Source organism: Solanum verrucosum, unplaced genomic scaffold, assembly GCF_900185275.1.
Source record: "Solanum verrucosum unplaced genomic scaffold, falcon-dt-bn FXZP01000235.1, whole genome shotgun sequence".
NCBI classification, from domain to species: Eukaryota; Viridiplantae; Streptophyta; class Magnoliopsida; order Solanales; family Solanaceae; genus Solanum; species Solanum verrucosum.
This window is the reverse complement of record NW_026019948.1, coordinates 650729-673628: the sequence shown is the minus strand read 5'-3', so window position 1 is coordinate 673628 and position 22900 is coordinate 650729. Positions and strand designations below refer to the sequence as shown.

Here is a 22900-nt window from a genome sequence, read left to right as displayed (position 1 = left end):
AATTAGCAAAAAAAAATGTGAGCTTGATACTTTTAGAAGCTTATTATTGTACTTAAATCCCCCATTTTTATTATTTCTATATTTGACGGGACAGAATGAACTATATATTACCTAGACTAATTTTCTTATGTAATAACTCTTTAAGTTTGATTAATGAAAATTCTTTTCTTTTTTTTTTTTAAATAGGCAATCTTATAGCCTTCTTAAAATAATAGTCAAAGGAGAGAATTTTGCATATGAAAAATCATCACCATCCAATTTAAGTAATTTTCTTTTCCTCAAATAATAATACAACTACTTTCCGAATATATTTCTAAAAGGTAACTCAACTACACAACTTTATTCTAAAAATATTTTTTTCAAAAATTAAATCAAAAACATATTTAAACGCCACCTAATGCTAGATATAGGGAGCTAGCTAAGTTGGTTTGAGACTAGGTGAAAATATAAATAAATTAAAAGATGCCAACATCAACTAATTTCAACTTTTTCAAATAGACAATTAAGAAGAAAAAAAATAATCACTCGGTTTGTTTTTCTTCTGCCAACCATATCTGACCTCACTTATCATGGAAAAATTCAATAATAATTAATAATAATAATAATAATAATGACTGATTTGTAGCTTATTGGAATCACTATTAATTTTTTTTGTTAATTGAGTTTAGTATATATTTTTTCAATCAGCCATTACGTAATGTTTATTTAAGTATATGGAGAAAAGATTGGATGCTTGACCTAAACCATCAAATCCCAAATCCTTTTTTTAAAAAAAATAAAAATTCAATGTCTGATATTTATATTGAAATTTGATTAAATATAAATTTGCATCGAAAAGTTTCACATTGGAGATAAAATTTTAGTTTAGGTTAAAAGAGTATCCACCACTCCACTACAACCCTTATTGATTTTTTTCCCCATCAATAACAATGTCAAAAACATTATTCTTCTATTCTATTAATTTATTTTATTTTTTTATTTCAATGATTGTATATTAGTGTTATCGCTCTTTTCTATATTTTTTTCAGTATAACATGTTTCTATTCGTACTTATTTTTGATATATTCTTACTTATGTTTATGACCTATCAAAAACAATATATCTACTGTCACAAGACACTAATAGAACTATATACACCATCCTCCTCAAATCCTATTCGACTCTTTTATTGTTATATATAATAACATCATCTCAAAGGCCAAACAAACATTTGAAAATAATAATAATTATTATTACAGGGTCACTTAGGACTAGATCCCATGTCTAAGCAATTAAAAGTAGTTTGGATCATTTAACACTTGCAATATTGTGGCTTTATAAAAACATCTCTTTTTTTCTTTTATTCACACTACTTTTTACTCTTTTCCTGCCCCTTCACTAATTACGTTTATTGAGAATAATGTATGATCATTACATTATTCTTGTTTATAAATTATAATAATAATGATCAGAAATTCAGTTCATTGTATTAAAATATGAACATATGAGTATAATTTTAAATACATCTTTGATTTTTCAATTGAATAATTTGAGATAGAGTGAGTAACAATATGAAAAGCGTTTTGTCATTTTTGATGCTCTAATATAGCCTATAGATATTGAAAGTTATATTTATTTTACGTTGATTTTAATATTAAAAAATATAAAATTGTTAAATATTTGGATAAAATGGGGAATTTACCATTGAATTCAACATACATAGTAGTATTACATAACTATAGTTGAGATTTTTATTTTTTATGTATCTATATGCATTAAATTAATTTGTTTGATGTATACTTTTTTTTTAATGGTCAAAGCAAACCACCCAAGTAAGTAAACAACATTTGAAACGAAGGAACCTAATTTTATATTTGACGGAAATTACCAAGTCTTTAAAGTGGATAATTAGCATCACTCACATTTGCCAACTAATACATATAATACTTGTAATTGCGTTTACCAATGTAAGGTTTGTATAGTGAACTTTACTATTTTATTTGAATATTATTAAAATTTGTAGGAAAATAAAAAGAACACAAAATCTTATCAAAAAATAAATTGAAAAAACCTAGTCTTTAATCATAAAAATATTTTAGCATTTTGAAATTAAATCACTCAAATGTTTATATTAATAAATACAGTATAATTTTTATAACAAGATCCAGAATAACGTTTTACAAACACATAATTAATATTTTATTAGTTTAGATTAACTTTAATAATAATAATATATAGAGTTAAAAGCTTTACAACTAACTACCTATAAAAAGAATAAGGTATACATATATCTATATAATTTGAAATAACTGTATTTTAGAAATTAAACTTGGAAGATAGAATTTTTAATAATTTTCTAAAAATAATATCTAATTAGTCTTCCTAACTCATAGGTATGTATATGTATAATAATATCATTCCAACGCCTTCCTTGTCAGCATTTAGCTACAACGAAAATCAAAATTTGAAAATAATCGTATTTTAAAAATAAATTTTGGATGATAGAATTTAAATAAATTTCTAAAAATAATATTTAATTAGTCTTCCTAACTTATGTTTACATGTAGATATCATTTCAACGCCTTCCTTGTCAGCACTTAATAAAATTAAAATTCCTTTTTTTTAAAAGTCATATTTAGAAATCAAATTCCGATGATATAATTTTTAATAATTTGCTAAAAATAATATTAAAAATTAATTAATTTTCCTAACTTATATTTACATATAAATATCATTTCAACATCTTCCTTGCAACAATAATAATAACAAAAATTCAAAATTTTGAACATAATAATAATCACATTTTAGAAAGCAAATTCGGATGATAGAATTATTCATAAATTTTCTAAAAATAATGTTTGATTCAAATAATAATATATATTCCTAATTTATATTATTTCCTACATAAAATAAAAACAATTCAAACCTCACTCCTAAAATTACATTAAATATATTATTATTATTATAATAAAATAAAAGACATAATAGGAAATAAAATTAGTAATGGGTTCAAATTCCACAAGTAACCAAACAAATTGACAATCCATTGTAAAGAAAAGGAAAAGAAATTGTAACTGAAAATACACATAAAATCCGGGGGAGACGTTAAATAAAAAAGAAGAAGAGTACAAAAACACACATGTGATTAGAAAGAGGGACAGGTGCTTTGGCGTGAAGATGAAAACGAGAGAGACACTCTCACACAAAAATCTTTTAAAAAAATTGTTCGATACGATGTATAAGAATAATATTAATAATTATTATTTTTTATTAAAAATATATACATTATTTTTTTTTTAATACAATCTACCAAGTAAATTGTCCTGTGAGGGAGGAAAGGAATACTATTTTCCTTTTTTCTTTTCCCATCGGCGCGCCTCGAAACAAGAGACTTCTTTTTTTTCAATCACAGTTTCACACTCAATGGTAATTAATTACTTAAGCCATTTTAGAGTTTTGGACAAAACAATAACTCTTCTTTTTTTTTTTTTTTTTACCCATTTGAAAAAAAATTCATTTTTTTTTCTTTTGCATCATTTAATTCTCTGTTTGGAATTTGATTTTTGGGTTATAAATCTTTTATTAAAAGGGTGTGAAAGGGGGGTGTTTTGTGTTAAAGATTATTGTCCCCTCTCTTTAGTCTACCAGGTCGGGCCACCTCTTTTCCTCTCTCTTTCTCATTCTTGTTCTCATTTTCCTCTTATTTTTCTTTACAAACCCACCATTTCTTTCTCATCTCATCTTGTTTTCTTCATTCATCTTTTGTTAAAGAGGTGATTTTTTTATGTTTGATTGATTCTTTTTTATCTGGGATTTTGTGTAGAAAGAAGAAAAGAAAGGATTTTGTTTGTAACTCAATTTTGTTTTTTGGATTTCAGGTGGTGACTTTAGATCTGTTGCTTCATCTGCTGATGTTTTGCAGGTAAATTCTTACTTTTTTTTCATGTGTTTTTCGGTTTTTTCTTTTTGGTTGCTTTTGATTTGTTTTACCTCATCTTGATTCTGGGTTTATCTGCAAATTCTTTCTTGAGATATGTATAGAAAAGTTATGTATTTTGTTTGTTTGTTTGACTATATGCATTGGATGGATGATTCAAAGAATCCCTTATGTTTCAGTTCAAAAAGTTGTTTTTTTTTTCAGGAAATTAAGGAGAAAAACGAAGTTATTACTCCTGCTAGTTTTTGTTTTTGGGCTTTTTATTGTTCTACATTGAGCTGATTTAGAGGGGGATGTTTTGATTATTATTAAACCAGCTTCCTCTGTCAAAGATTACAACTTTTTCTGATGTTTGATGTTTATTAAAGATCTGATTTTTAATGGTTTTAGAGAGATTTGCTTAGTATCTGGTCAAGAAAAATGGTTTTTCTGAAGTTTACAAGTATATACAGTTTGAGTCTCTGATTATTGGTAAGTATATATGTTTAATTTTAAGCTGGTGGGTAAGGGGAAGCTTCAATTTTTTTAGTGTAATGGTGGTTTCTGGTTGGTGATGCTCTGTTTTCTCCTTGCTTAAATTTAAAGGCAGCTTTTTTACACATGTTTCTGTAATGGTATTTTGTATATGAAGTGGTTGTGATATCAAAATGTCTCTACAATTCTTGTTGGTGGAACTATTCTTATTGCCTCAGTGTAACTGAAATTAGCTACATTCATTGTACTGGCAAAGTTTATCAAATACACCCACTGTTTGTGTTCAAGGCGATTATCTATTTCTTGTTTTCTACTGTTTGTGATGTTTATGGTGATAATGTTAATTGCACATTGAGTTCCTTATTTTGGTTGACATGGAGGTACTCATATCTGGCTTGAAAAATCTCATTGATAGCAACAAGTTTAGAGACATATCTCTGGGGAGTGATATGTTCTAACTTGTGACATCTACGAGATTTGGCCAAATATGAATGCAGTGGTGAAAGCTTGGTACTGAGCTGAGAGCTCATGTGCCAATTAATGGTATGGACTCTAAAGCCTCTGTGGTCTTGTGCAACCAGAAGAAAAGGAATGATCATTTTGCCAAATTAAATAGTGTTTTCTTTTCACTCTTTTTCCTTATCTAATATTTCTGAACATTGAGACAAGAATTTCTGTTCTCACGTTCTATTGATGAACTGCCTTACAATAATGTGGTTTCTACTTTGCTTGCAGGTCTGCTTAGTGGTGAAGTTTGAGACCCTGCTGTCACTACAATACTATCTTTATCTTTTGGAGATTGTGAATATAGAGTATAGGCCTAATGCAAGGGCAACGGAGTGCCATCGGATCCCTGCCAGAAACTTTGGGTTTTACTCATGGTTCAACATCGAGTGATGGGGGTATAGATCAGCAGATATGTTGGAATAATTTGCGAAATCCTGCACAAAGTCGGCTACCAGATTATATGGTACCTTCTAATGAGACAACCATACAATTTCTTAGTCATGCAAACCAAGAAAGACAGAATGTAATTGGATGGAATTTAGGAGAATCCAGCTCCTCCAATACACAAAATAGTGTTAGTCATAGTGAAAATACTACAATGAGTGCCTGTCCTGGGACTTCTCACTTCTCTACTGAACAGCATTATGGGTCTTCCAATATTCTTTCATTGGGTGATGTTGAAATAAATTTGAATAACCAGTTAGCTGACAACACTTTATTTTCTCAAGCTTCTACTTCTAGCACTGTTCCAAATGAACTAAATAGGAGTGCTGGACATGAGGGGCATGATGGCGATGAAGATGACGACGATGACTGCCAAGTGATGGAGTGCACCCCAACATTCAAGTCTAATGGACCAGGAAAAGAACGGATGTCAACCGCCAGTACTTCTTCTGATCCCCTTGCTGGGACTTCTGCGACCAATGGGTTTCTGAGGGATGAAAGTGATGGCAGACCAGGCTGTACACTGGATGGTCGACGCATGGCTTGTAAGAGAAAAGCAGTTGAAGGACATCTGGGGCAATCTTCGGGAAGTGGAAGTCCAGATTATCTTCTAAACAGCTTATGGCGTTCTATACCGGCTCCAAATAATGTGACTGCAGGTGCTAATAGCCCTGCACCAACAGAAAGTAGAAGAAACATCAGTTTGCCAGCGCCGGGAAATCCAAGACTTGGGCTCGCCATGGGTGGCACCACTATGGAAGGTCCTGTTGCATTGCCTGCTTCAAGAAGAGCAGAAAGTTACCGTAGAAATTTTAGGCTGAGGATCAATGGCTCTCATCAGCAAGTTCCTATTCCTGGTAATACGTTTCCTACTGTGGGTAATGATAGAAATGTTACCATGTCTGACTGGGACGCATTGAGGCTGCTTCCTAATGAGTCTTTGGATTCGAGGTCCGTGTCTGCTGCAGATAATGTAAATCCCCGAAGCCAACCAGTTTTGGGGCCGGTTCCTTCTCTGCGACGAAGTGCACAGAGGTGGGATTCATCAAGTTCAAGAGCTGGCAGTTCATCAAGTTATTCTGTTTTTGGTGAGAGGAATTCTGCAGCATATGAACAACCAAGCTCAAGAACTGTGCCCAGAAACATTTCGCAGCATCCAATGTTCATACCCGCTAGTGACTTGAGAAATTTGAACCAAAATCCTGTCAACTGGGGTTTAGCTGGTGGAAATATTTCCATGGCTGGAAATGTTGCATCTGCTTCTCGGAGTGGTCCTAGCTCAGTAGCCCCTTCCTCTTCTCCTGGTTGGGTGGAACACAGAAATCCTCAGCAATATCCTCGACGACTCTCAGAATATGTTCGTAGATCTATGTTGTCTGCAGCTGTCAGTGAACCTGGAAGTCACAATGGTAACACTCCGCCACATTTGAGTTCTGCTGCCTCACAGGAGATGGGGCTTTCTGGCCATCCCGGGCATCGTCCATCAAGTTCGAGGTCAGCATTGTTGTTGGAGAGACAACTCGATGGTGCAATGGGAGTTCCATATTCCTGGAGGACTTTGGCTGCTGCCGGTGAAGGAAGAGGCAGGCTAGTTTCCGAGGTATGATACTGGGTTCATTATTGGTCCAATATTCTGTAATTTCTCATTTTGGCAATATAAGATTATGTTGTTCCTTCAAGGCTTTTTGCAGGTTCCATAAAATTCCTTTTTTTGGGGGGTGGGAGGCTGTTGCAGCACTCATTATTTAGAAGCTTGCTTACCTATAGGAAAAAAACTTTATAATGCATCTGAATTTAAGAACTGTGGAGCAACTACAAACTTGCTCAATTGTAAACGCATGTTCCTCCTCAAGTTACTCTTCCCCATTGATTTACGGTAGTCCTATGCCAAATCTTTCGCTCCCAGCTTATCTCTGAACCTTGAAGTTTAGATTTTTGGTATCCACTGTAAGATGCTCTTCTAGCCTTCTTGATATTGAATAATATACCCTAGTTCTATTGCTCCTGCCAAAAATAAGTTACTGCATGCTTGGCATTTGTCAGCATAAAACCTTTTGTGGCCTGTCTTTATTTTCTCGCACATAAAGAGCTGAAGGATTCTATTGTGGTAAATGTACTTGTAAAGCTAAAGGTCATTTCCTGAACAAAGTACCGTTTTTTAATAGCACCAAATTTAGGACATGCAAAATACTCCAAAAAGAGAAAGACTAACTAAATGTCAATTTGCTTTTTGGAATGTTTTTGTTAGAGTCAGCTTGATTCGAAAATTTGTTGTAAAAGCACAAGACTGAGAAAATATTGCATTATATATGTAAATTAATTTGCATGTTGTGATGCCTTCCATTCATTCTCAATTACTTACAGTTGTTTTCTTTTCATTTCAGCAGATTCGCAATGTATTGGATCTAATGCGCAGGGGAGAGAGCTTAAGATTTGAGGTTAGAATTCTTGAAGCCATTTGGATATGTTGATTAGTCTATACAAAATAGACAACTTAAATGTTCAATTGTCTAGGTTCATGTGTTTTTAAGTTATACTAGGTGCATGATCTTTTGTAATATCTAGGTATGACTTTATGCTATTGTGGTTTAGTTCATAGTATTTGTATGAAACCATTTATTAGGCCTGACCCTTTGTGTTCTTATAGTGGACTTCCAATATATTAGTAGTTTGCTTAATTTAAGTCTATACCCCTCTTCCATCCTCTTTGTGCCTTGTGATCATATCAAGGACGCCTCCTTATATTCCTATATACGGTTCCGTAAGTTATTTGAAATAGATTTTGATTTCCGGATTCCAGATTCCTTTGTCTAATTTGCTTTTGCACTGGTGGATATGTTTCTTCAGATTTCCTTAATAACCTAGTGTGGGTATTGGTACAAAATCACGAGCATTGTTACAAATTGATAAAAGTTTTCTTCGGTTTTCCGTGATATATTTTCCTGATGGGACATGAAGAGGATAGGAATGATAACCTACAGTAGTATCTAAAATTGATTAGCTTATAAGATAGAGTATTTTGAAATTAAAATCTTCCTTGTATTCCAGGACGTTATGATCCTTGATCAGTCAGGGTTCTTTGGGATGGTGGATATTCAGGATCGCCATCGCGATATGCGTCTTGATGTTGATAACATGTCCTATGAGGTTAGTACAGGGAACATAACTACATTTTCACATCTATGAAAGACATTCTAAATTGTCTGCCTGTGTTGTATTTACAGGAATTACTGGCGCTTGAGGACCGCATCGGGAATGTCTGCACTGGGCTGACTGAAGAAACCATTTTGAATCGTCTGAAGCAACGGAAGCATGTACGCATTAGAACGGAAGAAACCAAGGATGCTGAGCCATGCTGTATTTGTCAGGTACAAAACTCAATACTTATTCTACTTCGAGTCAGATCACCGTATGCTGGAGATCTAATTTTTGTTCACCTTAAGAGTGAGGAATCTTAATTTGTTTATAACAATTTGCAGGAAGAATACAAGGATGGTGAGGATCTTGGGAAGCTGGATTGTGGCCATGATTTTCATGCCGACTGTGTTAAACAATGGCTCATGCAGAAGAATTTGTGCCCAATTTGCAAAACAACAGGACTCAATACTTCAGGAAAGCATTGATCTGTGGAAGTTGGATGTTCCGGTTGGGCCATGGAAGGTTGACACACAAAGCGTGTCTACGCGTTTGGTCCATCAGTTCATTTTGAGAAAGATCTATGTATTTTTCTCATTAATTTTATTGTGACCTCTGCTTAGAGGGAGTTATTTTAGAGATAGAAGAAGCACTAGCTGCAATTAGGGTCATTAGGCAAGTGTTACATTATTTGGTTGTTTGGAAATTTACATTCTAACTTTCCAATTTATTGATACCTTTGAATATTTTTGGTTCATTTTCCTATCCTCTCTTCCTATTTCATGCATTAGAGAACGTATCTACCATCGGAAACAATCTCTCTATCCCACAATCGTAGAGGTAAGGTTGTATGCATATATCGCACCCCTTCCAGATCCAATTTGCGGGATTACATTGGAAGGTGCATCTAATCCTTTCTAGATCCCCACTCGTGGAATCATACAATTATAGGACACGTTGTTACCTAGCATTGCACTATTGTGATCTATGTTGTGCATTTTTTGACGAAAGGGTGTAAATAGACCTTTTTTGAACAAAGGATAAGTTTGACTAAGGGTTGTCAATTGACTTTCATGCCCTCTGTCCATTTTTACCCTAAGGGTGATTGAGCTAGTGTAACACGTGCAGGGATACTTAACACTGCACTATTGCGATCTATATTGTGTATATTTTAACAAAGGGGTGTTAATTGCCTCTTTTTGGACAAAGGATAGGTTTGACTAAGGGATGTCAATTGACTCTAACGTCCCTCCATTCATTTTTATTCTAAGAATGACTGAGTTGGTGCAACATGTATATGGATACCTCAAAGCACTACAAAGTAGAGTAGTAATTATGTTCTTTTAAAGTCATAAATCACTTTAAAGGTGAGATTGTTGGGGCAAGTGCGCATCTGATAGCAGAGTAGTTGGGCTAGTTGGGAGAAAAAAGAGAAGAGAGACGTAACGCATTCTTTTATTCCCATTATACATAATTGATAATACTAATTTATTAAAGATTTGTAAGTGGTAACAAAAGCATACAATTGGTAGCCAATTTGATATTTTAGTACAGATATTGAAAATATATAAATAGATAGATGGCTAGCAAAAACAAGCATTTAACTATATGGCCACTTGTTTGAATTCAAACTAAAAAACTAAATATATAGATTAATTGGTGACACGGAATGTTGACAATACCCTTCTCTTTTTTCTGCTCATTATGAACAATGACACTCAACTATATGTCAACAGCTCAAATCCATAATTATATACCTAAATAGACCATAGACTATAGAACCATTGCACCAAGTCCCAACCAACCTCATTTGAGGGTCAGATACGCAATTCTATTTCTATGTTTTGATAGTAAAAAAGACATGCTAAAAACAAGAGGAGGAGAGAATAGTAACGATAGCAAATAATATAGTACCTGAGACAAAATTTTTTGAATATTAATTATAATAAAATAATGAAATAAGAAAAAGAAAGGTCACCGACCTCGGGAACATAACTTGGTTGTTTAAATAAATAATTTTTCTTTCAGTTATTATGGCATCTAAATGGATAAGGTTATCAAGAAGAAAGGTGGACTGATGCATTCACTTAAATCATACTCCCTCCGTCCCTTTTTAGTTGTCCACTTTAGAAATGACACACAGATTAAGGCAACAATGATTAACACAATGAAGTTACAATTTTACCCTTATGACAACTTTTCACTTCAAAATTACAACCACTTCTTTGAATTCAAGTGAAATAAATTGGAGGGAAACAACGTACACTTTTACAATTTTCAAGAAGTGTAAATAAGGGTATAATAGGAAAAAATTTGTTGTCCTTTCTTGATTTGTCAAAATGGACAACTAAATAGGGATAACTAAAAAAGGAAATATGGACAACTAAATAGGGACGGAGAGAGTATTCAATTCAATTTTGGGTTGCTGACTAAAATCCAAAGAGATCATTATTCTGGCAGAAAATCTACATGGATCTTTTGTATGTTTTCTCCAACTACTTCCTAACACAATCTTGATATTTAAAAAAAAATATGTAATCAATTTTATGTTATGCACAAAGAAGAGTAGACTTCACTAGTTGTTACTTGATTTTTTCAGTATTATTTGGTATATTCTCTATTTCAATCAACATAAGAAGTATGTCTATGAATTTGTTACGTAAAAAATATAGATAACCGTGAAATTAATTGATTTATATTGCCATCTTCCTTTGATAAGATGATTGTGATGTCAATTTTCTTCTCTCTACTCAAAGATTTTAGATTTGAAATGTGAGAATGAAGAACCTTTTGATAGGAGAATTATACTCTCTTAATAGACATACATGACACAAATACAAATCAGTTACATTGATATGTTTCAAATAGAACTCCCTTTGTTCCAATTTATGTGACACAATTTCCTTTTTAGTAAGATCCAAAGAGAATAACACATTTCTATATTTAGTACTAATAATTGTACTTTAAGATGCTCACTTTATTTCTAATGAGATGATTTATAGCCACAAGTTTTAAAAAATTATCTTTCTTTCTTAAATTTCATATCAAATCAAACAATGTCACATAAATTGAAACGGAGATGGTATATACTTGAGTTTTTTAAAAAAGGTCAACGTATGGGATACTTTTAATAGGCATCTAATAATTTACTATGATTTCATGTTCCTTATTCTTGATTTCTACTATTTCTCATCACCTTTTAAGGTCCAATTTCCAAATTAAACATAAATAAAAACAAAAAGGGGACTTAAGTGGTACAAATGAAACTATTGGGTTTTGCGTTATCTATTCTCATACTCCAAGGAGGTGATTTGTAATTTAGTAATCTATCAGGACGCTAAACGTATTATCCTTCATAAATCAGGTGATAAATTCAAATTAAGCAATTTTCAAAACAAAATAAATCACGCAATTAAGGCGGGAGAAGATGAACTAATCACCCATCTCTACATAAAGTGTGTCCTCCATAGTCCAACTTTTGTTCTAACTGAAAACTCAAAAAACCCAAAGCAACACGCATACGATTCTTTTGGGTTTTCTGCAGATGATCATTTTGTGATGGTGGTTATTGTCAATGGCGGATCCGTACAGAACGAACCCTCACGCTGCTTCATCTCTCGAATCCGAAGATATGTCTTCCTTTTTTCTTAATTTTCTTCAAGGTACGTCCGCTTCCGCTTCTGCGACTGCTGCGGCTGGTTTTTATAACCGATCGGTACCGGCGCCGGTGGCTGAGTCATCTTCTAGCCTCAATTTCTCCGATCCCGGTCGATTTTATGCTGCCGAGTTCAAGGAAGGCGTTGAGAATGTGTTTGCTTCTGCTGGCCTCGGGGATTGTGACGGTATGAATTCTAATAGGAGAGAGTTTTTGGAAGATGATAAGGTTGATAACTTTGGTTTCAGTAGCGAGGTGAGGTTTTTTTTGTTTATTCTGTACAAATAGAACTTGCTAGTTCTGGAAATTTCACTTTCATTTTCCTTTTTATGTTTAAATGATTCTCGTAAAATTTGTAAATTTCATTTACTCTGATTTTACAATCTGTTCAGGAGTGTGATGGACTTGACATGCCATCTGATCCGACTCATCCACGTTCCTCAAAGAGGAGTAGATCTGCTGAAGTTCATAATTTGTCCGAGAAGGTTCGCTTCAATTTTGAATCTTAAATTTGATGGTTTTCATCCTAAAAGTACATCTACCTATTTTATACATGATTAATTTTTGTGTGACAGAGGAGGAGGAGTAAGATCAATGAGAAACTGAAAGCATTGCAGAACCTAATTCCGAATTCTAACAAAGTATTCTTCAACATCTCAGCCTTTGAGCATTATTATATTTATTTATTGGTTTTTCTTTGCTATCATAATTGAGCTTTATTTATTTCACAGACTGACAAGGCATCTATGCTTGATGAAGCCATTGAATATCTGAAGCAACTTCAACTGCAAGTTCAGGTTAAACTTCTTGCTACTCCCCTTTGACTACTTCTAGTTGCTCGTAGTCTAGTAGATGTTATATGTTTTCAAACACGTTAAAAGAACATCTTGATAGGATTATGGCAGTGATGGCTCAACAGGAGTAGGTAATAAAGGTGTATCGTGTATGTATAATGTTAAGGAAAGTTAGTAACATATTCTAATTCTTACAGCGGAGCACAAAGTCACGGAATAAATACACTTATTTTTAAGTGAATATCTTTATTGGAAATTGAAAGTATAACACCATCTTTCTCTCTTTTATCTGCCTATTGCATGTTCAATTTTTATAAAAGTGTTCTTTGGTTGATTAATCATATTTTTTGGTGGTTGTTCTTGACAAAGGTCTTTGTTTGCTAGTGATATTACTGTAAATGCATGCCATTAACCTGAAGGAAGAGTATTAATATCAATGTAGGGATTCATATGTACTTTACTGACTTCTTTGAGAACTAATGAACCCTCATTAGAACTATGTGAATCGTCTCATTCAAACATTTATGTCTGTAAAAAGAGAACATTTTTATTTATGTTTTGTGTTCGATATCCCCCCCCCCACACACACACACACACACACACTGCAGGCTAGATTACTATAACCCCCTCCTTCGAAATTAATGACACCTTTTTATATTTGAAAACTTTTAATTTTAAATTTTCCATTTCTCTTACTGCACAAAAATATCATTGTATGTTTAAGATCATAAGATCCAACATTACTTTAGATATGTGGCATCCCCCCCCCCCCCCCCCTTAAATTGCATGCCCACAATGCCATATAAAGTGAAATGGAGGGAGAATTATCTTTTAAAAATCTAGCAAGTGAAAAATCAATAGCAGTGAGACGAGGTCGAGACCTCCAACTGGTCCCATACAATGTAAATTTGTGTGTAGCACCTCTTGTAAAAGTTTAAGCCATTAGAGAATGAACACTTAAATTTATTTAAAGTGGTCTTCTACATGAGTCAAAAGCAAAAGGCATACATAATACTTTGATGCATTTTGTATTCTATCCACTTTTGGAGAGTTTTATGTTTTAGGTGTGAGTCTATTATCATTGAAATACTTCCACAATGTCACAACTTTGCTCTTGCTAGTATCATTGTCCTCTCTCTGACTGGTAAAATAAAAGAACAGGGGCAGTGGAGCTTTGAAAAATCAAATCAGAATATGAAAAAGGAAAATAAAATAAAGAACATATTAATCTTAAATTGCATTTCTCTCAGCTGGATGCTATCACTGCTGCATGTGACAGAAATTAAATACTAGTCTCAACTCTTTAGATTAGTCAAAAACAGGTGCAGAAAGTTTATGTAGGTATCTTCCACAAAATGGAATGGAATGGAAAAGGTTGGTGTGTGTATTTCTGTGGTTATGTAACACATTGTCTAGACAAGTATGGCGCACACAACTTTGAGATATGATGTTACAGGCCTCATCATCTTCAGTTTTTTATAACTGTTGACACCCCAAAAGAAGCTAAATGAAATGGAGTGCTTTTGGTTTGGAGCCTTTCTTTAAATCCTTGGAGTTCTAAGTTGAGCTAGTAGGTGACGCTAAAGAGGTGAAAAACTTGTTGCTACTAGTCTACTAGGTTATGGAGCATTAGTGGGATAAGCTAAGAGAAAGTATGTATTGGTCTGGCATGAACATTCATTATGTTTCTTACTTTTGGCAGTATCATGGCCTGAAGTAGGTTAGAGGAAAAGGGATTGAATTGAGAAGTGTAAATGAAGAAGAAAAACCTCTCTTATATTCAAGAATTGTTTCGTATACAGTTTTAGATGAAGCACCCCTCTAAGTTCACTAGTTTCTTATTGCTCCTTTAGTTTGAATAGATCCATTTTAAACTGTTTTTTAGTAAATCTCATGCTATTAGCCATTTCTCTACCTTGCAATGAGCATTGCTTTGGCTTTAAGCTTAACATTTTTATTGTGTAACAACAAATTTTGTGCTTGAAAAAATAATCAAAGGTAGAAAATATTGCGACAAGTGTAGTATTTTATTTCAACTGTAGTGAATCTCGGTGATTCCTCGGATTTTTTTTCCAGAAATAAAATCAAGAGCCTCCTTTATACAATTCGGGCATTTCATTAAGAAACAAGTTTGCTTATCTCACTTTGATAGATTTGATCTTGACTTGTATTGAATTCAAGGGCTTCTTGTTATGAAACTGGTCCCTCTTATGGGTTATAGTGACCCCTATTTATAATAACAGGGATTCCATATGTGGAACATTCACAAATAAAAGTTCAGATATAACATATAAAAGAAATGGAGAAGATGATGTGAATTGTGCGAAGTGATATGCTCCATCCTTTAAATCTCACCAAGGTTTTCAGTCATTGTCTGATTTGTAGAGTCAGTTGGTGAATTTACTTTATAGTCTTATCTGTAATGTGGTTTCTTTCGGTTTCCCCCTTATAATATGTATTATTAAAACTTTTATGATTAGATGATTTCAGATAGGAAACCTCCTGAAATCCGGATGGATGCAAGTTTCCTCTCATACTCTTGCTACTTTGAATAGTTAGCTGTTCCTCTTATGATTTATTTACGAAAATGGTAATCTTTTGGCATAATCATCAAATCCCCTTGACGTTTTTGATCACATAGAAGACGAGGGCACTTCTGATGCATGTGAGTAGTTTGCATATATTGTGGCTCTTGAAATTGTGAAGTGCAAAAAATCTTATAATTACTTTTAATTTCATATAGTTGCGGAGAATAGGAAAATAGCTTAATAGTTCACTTGATATAATGGGTCAACAACATACCAAAATTTAATCTAGTAAATAAAAAGTACAGTGGTTCTTGTAATACCTAAAGAAATACTCCTCACTGTGTCATCCATCTCAAAGATCTAATGTGTTAACTTTCTCTCTTTCTGGGCCGTTGATGTTTGATGTCGATGACATGTAGTCATAAGCTATGACTAGTATGAAGCGACTTTCTGAGATCTAAGCACATGTGGATTATGATGAAGTCACTACTAGTTCATATCTGCCACTGTCCTCTTTAAAATTGCATAATAGAAACTTTCCGTTTGTGTCCTTTCTTTGGGTTTACAGATGCTTACCTTGAGGAATGGATTGAGTTTATACCCAGGATATGTTCCCGGGTCTATGCAGTCGGTGCAACTCCCATCTGGTAATGAATTTGATGGGAGAAGTTTTATGCTGAGTGCAAATGGAGGAGCTACACTTCCTGTGAATCGAGAAATGCCACAGACTGCATTTGAAATTTCCAATCAGAATCCATCAGGCAAACCAACAATAACCTCACATAACACAGAAAACGCTGTAGCTTTAGAAACTACAATTCAGAATCATTATGGAGTTCTTAACCATTTAGCATCTTCTAAGGTAAGCTGCTTGTAGTATTTCATTGAGATCTCTTAAGTTAAAAGCTAAAGCAATTCTCTTACTTATACAGGACATGTGCCGAGACAATACACTATCAAGATTGCATTTAGATATGAGTTGCTCTGGAAACAATTCATCATCAGGAGTGTCGTCTTAACCAAAATTTCACAGGATCAAATATTTGAGGAGTTGGTGTAGATGGAATTAACTATTGATACTGTGAAACTCCAATTGTTTGTACATCTCCAAAGTTAAATATTTGCCTCATGGTCCTGAGATGCACTGATCCTTGATTGTTATGCTCGATGAGCACGAACAGAACTGTGCTTTTGTAACTGTTGAAACTTGGACTTGACAAAATAACTAGTGTTGGAAAAATAACTGTTCAAACTTTTAGCTACTTTTCGTGTACAACGTTCGAGTTCTTACAGCAACTTGAAAATGAAAAATATACTACTGTCTTGAATAGATGTCGTTTCTGGATAATTTCAGAATCTCAGATGTCTTGCTATGGAAAGTTTTTCCATCCTCTTGGAGGATCAATAGTGTTCCCACTTACCTCCATCGTGACTCAAACAGGTACATAAAAATCTGGTACCATTCTCTTCTATAATTATGATGAATGGATTTGAATTGTATGCTTTACAGTGAGGGTACCACTTTTACTCAGACGGACATATTTATTTGTCTTCAATATATTACTATAAATAAACAGACTATACTAAACTGTAAAGCCTGGACTATGTATACACTCTTTTTTATAGTAAGGTCTATTTCCCTCAATTGAACTTTTCACTAAATGGAATCCGCCACAGAATTTACTTTTTCCCCAATATAAGCATTGGATGTAGCATCTTCTACTATAAAAAATAAGGAGTAATTGAAAAAAATAATCAAAATAAATAAAGGTCCACTAACAATAATATCAATGAATATAAAGATAAGCATAAATTGAACTAGATCACCCACTCCACAACATTCTCTTTTAATCATTTCTCAACTCTTTAATTAACAAAAAAGAAACTAAAAGTGACGCAACTATTATCAAAGTGGGAAATTGAGAAAAAGGTGGTATCAAGCTCAATTAAAATGAAGCTAAAGTATCCACCAACCATCTTTAAATGAAAGATCTAACCAAACAATCCAACAAAAAAGTATAGGAAAAGAAGCCAAGATAAAAACTACTCTTTCCGTCTCAAAATAAAATTTATTTTAAAAAAATATAGCTCATATCATAAAATTAATATATATTTCTAATTATACCCTATACTTTTATCTTCTTAATGAACTTGGTTATTGCTAAATTATACTTATTTTAAGACGAAGACAGCAATAAAAAGGCAAAAATCAATCAATAAAGAAATGCCACCAACTATACCATTTACTATATGGTTACGTCCATTAATAACTCCATACTTGTATAGATACTAATATACGTTTCTTAATGAATGTCACAATAAAGTAAGCTAATCAAGAATCCAGTGGGGGCAATTTTCTCCATTTCTACCAGTCCTATCATTACAGCTCCCTCCCCCCCCCACCCACCCACTCCCAATCTCCATGGTCCCAAAACTCCCTCACAGCTTAGCTCCAAAGATGACTTGTACTGTAACAAGCCACTGTCTCTACCATCAACACTAGAGTCCGTAGTCCCCACCATAGTGCCACATGCATTATCCCATTACCATATAATACTTTGTCTTGCTCCTCCAACGGTTCTTTGTTAATCAACGCCTAATTCTTCTTCCCGGAGCTGGAGGAGAAGAAGAAAGGGGAATTATACTATGTCGGGGTTTCTGACTGATGAACTTTCTAAAAGAACTTCAATTTTTGGTTTACGTTTATGGGTTGTTTTGGGTATTTGTGTAGGAGCTGCAATTGTGCTTGTTCTGTTTCTTATCTCACTATGGTTCACTTCCAAACGTAGCACTAGTAAAAATACCCTTTCAGTTTCAGCTAAGAAAAACCCCAATATCCCTAAAGTATCCAAGGAAATTCAGGAAATCCGAATCGACCCAATTCGGACTCTGCCGGAAAACCCGAAATTACTACCTGCTCCGATTCCGGAACCTGATTCTTTCGAGGAGAAAACCCAGAATTCCGATGATTATCAGAGGGCACTCATTGAGATCGGAAAGGGTCAGAAGATTGCCAATCCGGGTCGGGTTGGGCAAGGTGGCGGGTCTAGTCATGGTAGTGAGGAAGCTCGGTCTAATGAGCAGGCTATCATTGCTGTGCCGGAGGTTTCGTATTTGGGGTGGGGTCATTGGTATACACTGAGAGAGCTTGAAATTTCAACAAATTATTTTGCTGAGGAAAATGTGATTGGTGAAGGTGGGTATGGAATTGTTTACCGTGGAGTTATGGAAGATAACAGTAAAGTTGCTGTTAAGAATTTGCTCAATAACAGGTGCACTATTCAAAGTTCTTTCCTCTTCTGTGAATTGGTTATATATTGATAACATAATGTTTCAAATATGTTTATGATTCTTGCATGTGTCTTGACATGTCATTAATGTAAAGTGTGTTTTTTTAAGTAATATGGCGTTGTTCATGTGTTAAATGTGGTATCTTTTGGGTTTTGGGGCTTAATTACTTACATAATAGGATTAACAACAACATCATACTCAATGTAATCCCACAAGTGGGGTCTACGCAGATTTTTCTCCTACCTTGTAGAGATAGAGAGGCTTTTTCTGATAGACCCTCTGTTTAAAAAGCATAGTAAAGCAGTTTGAAGAAGGGAATACAGAAAAGAAAGCAGTAATTATAGGATTAGTTTATGAAAAAATCTGTACCTTTTGTTCTGTCTTCAGGTTTATATATGTAGTTTTCTTTTCAGGGGACAAGCAGAGAAGGAGTTTAAGGTTGAAGTTGAAGCAATTGGTCGGGTTCGGCACAAGAATTTGGTGAGGTTACTCGGTTACTGTGCTGAGGGTGCTCACAGGTAATTCAGTTTCAGTTGTCTGCAGCTTAATACTGTCGGTTATAGTATTATGGTGGTGATTGTCTTTTAGGATATTTTTGACTTGTAATTATTCTGGAGATTCTGCTTTTGAGCTTGAGTTGGGATGAATTACTCAATACGGTCAATATGCTATTTCAGGATGCTTGTGTATGAGTATGTGGACAATGGGAACTTGGAACAGTGGCTCCATGGAGATGTAGGGCCTTGCAGTCCTCTTACATGGGAAATTAGAATGGATATCATTCTTGGAACAGCTAAAGGGTATACAACTGCTAAATTTTTTTTGTTAACCTTTTTTTTTTTGAGCGGTAATTGTTTTTGTACTTTGTGTTAAAGGGAGTAACTAAAGCTTGGTGAGTCTTACAGGTTAACCTATCTTCATGAGGGCCTTGAACCCAAGGTTGTTCACCGTGACATCAAATCAAGCAATATTTTGCTTGATAAGCAGTGGAGTCCAAAAGTGTCAGACTTTGGCTTGGCAAAGCTTTTGGGTGCTGAGAAGAGCTACGTTACTACTCGGGTTATGGGAACATTCGGGTTAGTGCTTGACATTTCAAAACCCACTATCATTGTTTAGTTGCTAATATTGTGTTTCCCTTGGAAAATAAATTGCTGATGACCCCTTTATCAGTTACGTTGCTCCGGAATATGCTAGCACTGGCATGTTGAATGAGAGAAGTGATGTGTATAGTTTTGGAATTCTTATTATGGAAATCATTTCTGGAAGGAATCCGGTGGATTACAGCCGTCCTCCTGGAGAGGTTTGTCTCATATGATCAATGTTAGTTCCTAGTTTCAGGAAACCTCTTTAATATTTGTTCCAGTTTTGTTCTGACTCTGCTTAGTCAATCCGGCTCACAGGTAACTCTGGTTGATTGGCTTAAAATAATGGTTTCAAACCGGAATGCCGAGGGCGTTGTGGATCCCAAGATACCTGAGAAGCCTTCGTCAAGAGCTCTGAAACGTGTTCTTTTGGTAGCATTACGCTGTGTTGATCCCAATGCTCAGAAGAGGCCAAAAATGGGACAAGTAATACACATGCTTGAAGCTGATGACTTTCCCTTCCGTGATGTAAGCTCTTGTTTTCCTCCAGGCCCTTGAATTTATTGTCACATTGATTAGTCACGAGAGTCGACCGCTAAGAATGCATTTGGGGTAATGGAATGATGTGAACTGAATCTAAGACTTAATTTGGATGTAATTGCGCTGTTAGCTAAAATGTAGTCACGAGTATCTCTTTTCTAAATGATCACTTAATGCATGATATGACATGAAGATATTTTCTGTTAGAATTATGTTTGTTACACCATAAATTAGATCACATTAATGAACCTCCTTACGTACCCTATTACCAACTACCAAGCACATGGACTGCTTTGAATATGTTGTAATGTGCTGGTGAGATCTGATCAAAGTTGTGATGTCTATTTTATTACATCATGGACCAACACTGTTATATTTTTGCATAGTGCTTGTGTTAATTAGTACAAGGATCATCTCATCAGTTTCCTATCAATACCCTTACTTGGTTTTCATTCACTTCCTCTGAATAACTGTGGCATTGATACAGGAGCGACGGGCTTCAAAGGAGCATGGTGGTCGTTTATATCGTGATGGTGCTAAAGAGAGGGTAATGGACAAGCGTGTAATTGAATCAGGTGATAGCAGTGGATATGAAAGTAGTGTGCAAACCAACTGGTCTTTGGTCAAGAAACAAGAAACCGATGATGAGCATTAGCAGCACCAACAACAAGGTCAATTCCAACCCCGTTGTTTCGTCTGTCATTCATTTGGAGCTAGCACATGTAAATATCATTCACTTAACTTCTGCATTTTAGTTAATTCACCAGTCATGATAGGTTTTGTAGCATAGCCCTTGTTATTAGTATATGTAATTGCCTTCAGTTTTGCTTTGAACATGACTGTTATTTTACCAGTGAAAGGACATGATTGTATTGTATCGAATTTACCACAAACGAGTTTAACTTGTGTGCACTGACAATGTCCTTTTATTACTACATCGTGTTAAAATAACCTACTAACAGTATACCGTAATCCTAATATGGTAACATAAAAAGAGCACTTTTATTACTAACTGCATTATATGGATTTTACCAGGATTAGAAAAGAAAAGCTACATCTTTTTTGGGGGACATATAAGATGGAGTCATTTTCTTGTGGACAGATAATGTCACCGACAGAAAGCTACATTCAATAAAAAGAAGATTCTTAAACAATTAACAACTGAAATTAGTCAAAATGTACGACCAAACAGTTGATTTTTCCTTAATCAGACAAAGGTTAACACAAATGTTCTTTTGGTGATTTGGGTTCTGAGGTAGGGTCTGATTGAAGTGTTTCATGGGATGCCTACTGTAATGGCGGACCGCCCCTGCCTTTACGCTATTATAGTGTGATGTGAGCGGTCCAAATTTGTTGAATCTTTCTCAATCATCTTACCTGGAACTTTTTTACTAAGAGAATTTAAAATATTGCTCAACAAGTAAATATCAAAGAACTTTTTTTTTTGATGACAAGGGAAACCGCAGCCGCTACCCTTTGGGTGCGCACAAGGTAAAACCCCCGCTCCTATGCGATAGCTCGCAAACCACATAGGATAGGTAACCCGCATTAGGCAAGCCCGATGCGACGAGCTCGGCCCAGAAGCAAACCCCTTGCTTTCGCTGGCAAGGGGTTTCGAACTTGAGACCTCCAGCATGGAAGTCCCAAACCCAAACCACTGAGCCACCCCGATATAATATTTCCGCAAATGAAATGTTAATTAATTCTCCTTGAACAAAGATGGCTCCGCCACTAGGAGTGTCCCTACGAGCACTAAAGTCTTGAGTATGCTACAAATTACAAAAGGAGGAAATGAGGTAGGTGTCCTTTGTATTTGGCAGCTACTATAGATGATCCTTTTGACAGCTAGAGATTTGAGATTTTGGACCCATCAATTTAATTATGTTTTCTAGTTTTGTCATGATGTAGAAAATAGTCGTTATGTTTTATAAGTTATTTAAGATGTTTATTTGTTTTCAACAACTTTGATTTGGAGTAATACATGACCAAACATTTAGGGGCGCCTCCAACCAAACAGTCCTATCTTGACTTTCTGAACAGTTCTGCATGTGAAAATGTGAATGGGAAAATTCTCTTCCACTGTTTGGTTTTGTCAAAAGAGAGAAGAAAATGGAGGGAGTAAAGAATATTATAAAGAATAAATCGAGAGAGCGGTTAGATAAACGTTATTCTTCTATTCATTAGAGATCTCAGGTTTAAATTCCTAGAATTGAAAAAGTAATACATTCGCACTATGCTATTTTATAAAAACAAATATACAAAACGAAATTGAAGGGATCAAAACTTAAATAGAGATCTCAGTCTCGAACATTCTTTCTTGCTCTTACATATCTACAACACAAAAAAATTTCTTTTGCATCTCTCTCTCTTGATGAAACAACACATGCAAAGTGAATCATTTTGCTGCTTTGTTCCCTCTTTTCACTTTTCCATTTTTCCTAAAGAAAGGCCCAAATTGTTACATAGAATAGAAGCTAGCTAGAGCTAGTACCTAGTAGTATCATTGCCAGAGTAAGAATTAAAGGAGCTTACTA

At 34.5% G+C, this 22900-nt stretch overlaps 3 protein-coding genes across 5 annotated transcripts; all 3 read left to right on the top strand.

Annotated features, from left to right (window-relative positions):
- The first annotated feature begins 3557 nt into the window (after nucleotides 1-3557).
- Nucleotides 3558-9233, top strand: LOC125811382 (probable E3 ubiquitin-protein ligase RHG1A). 3 transcript variants are annotated; one of them, XM_049490879.1, is made up of 7 exons: nucleotides 3558-3627; nucleotides 3858-3901; nucleotides 5126-6941; nucleotides 7729-7779; nucleotides 8390-8488; nucleotides 8566-8709; nucleotides 8821-9233. In XM_049490879.1, the coding sequence occupies exons 3-7, from the start codon at nucleotides 5214-5216 to the stop codon at nucleotides 8962-8964; spliced, it is 2166 nt and encodes a 721-aa protein (XP_049346836.1). In that variant the 5' UTR covers nucleotides 3558-3627; nucleotides 3858-3901; nucleotides 5126-5213; the 3' UTR covers nucleotides 8965-9233. The 3 variants fall into 3 exon arrangements, with proteins under 3 accessions (XP_049346836.1, XP_049346824.1, XP_049346829.1); XM_049490867.1 differs by having other exon boundaries at nucleotides 3559-3627; nucleotides 7726-7779; XM_049490872.1 differs by having other exon boundaries at nucleotides 3624-3752; nucleotides 7726-7779.
- Nucleotides 9234-11958: 2725 nt separating this feature from the next.
- LOC125811765 (transcription factor SPATULA-like) lies at nucleotides 11959-16720 on the top strand. The gene is made up of 6 exons (XM_049491307.1): nucleotides 11959-12386; nucleotides 12524-12616; nucleotides 12707-12772; nucleotides 12863-12928; nucleotides 16022-16315; nucleotides 16386-16720. The coding sequence occupies exons 1-6, from the start codon at nucleotides 12051-12053 to the stop codon at nucleotides 16470-16472; spliced, it is 942 nt and encodes a 313-aa protein (XP_049347264.1). The 5' UTR covers nucleotides 11959-12050; the 3' UTR covers nucleotides 16473-16720.
- A 1154-nt stretch (nucleotides 16721-17874) lies between these two features.
- Nucleotides 17875-21258, top strand: LOC125811491 (probable serine/threonine-protein kinase At1g01540). The gene is made up of 7 exons (XM_049491000.1): nucleotides 17875-18725; nucleotides 19158-19262; nucleotides 19422-19544; nucleotides 19650-19820; nucleotides 19915-20044; nucleotides 20145-20354; nucleotides 20854-21258. Exons 1-7 carry the CDS (start codon nucleotides 18100-18102, stop codon nucleotides 21019-21021), a joined length of 1533 nt encoding a protein of 510 aa, XP_049346957.1. The 5' UTR covers nucleotides 17875-18099; the 3' UTR covers nucleotides 21022-21258.
- The last annotated feature ends 1642 nt before the right edge of the window (nucleotides 21259-22900 follow it).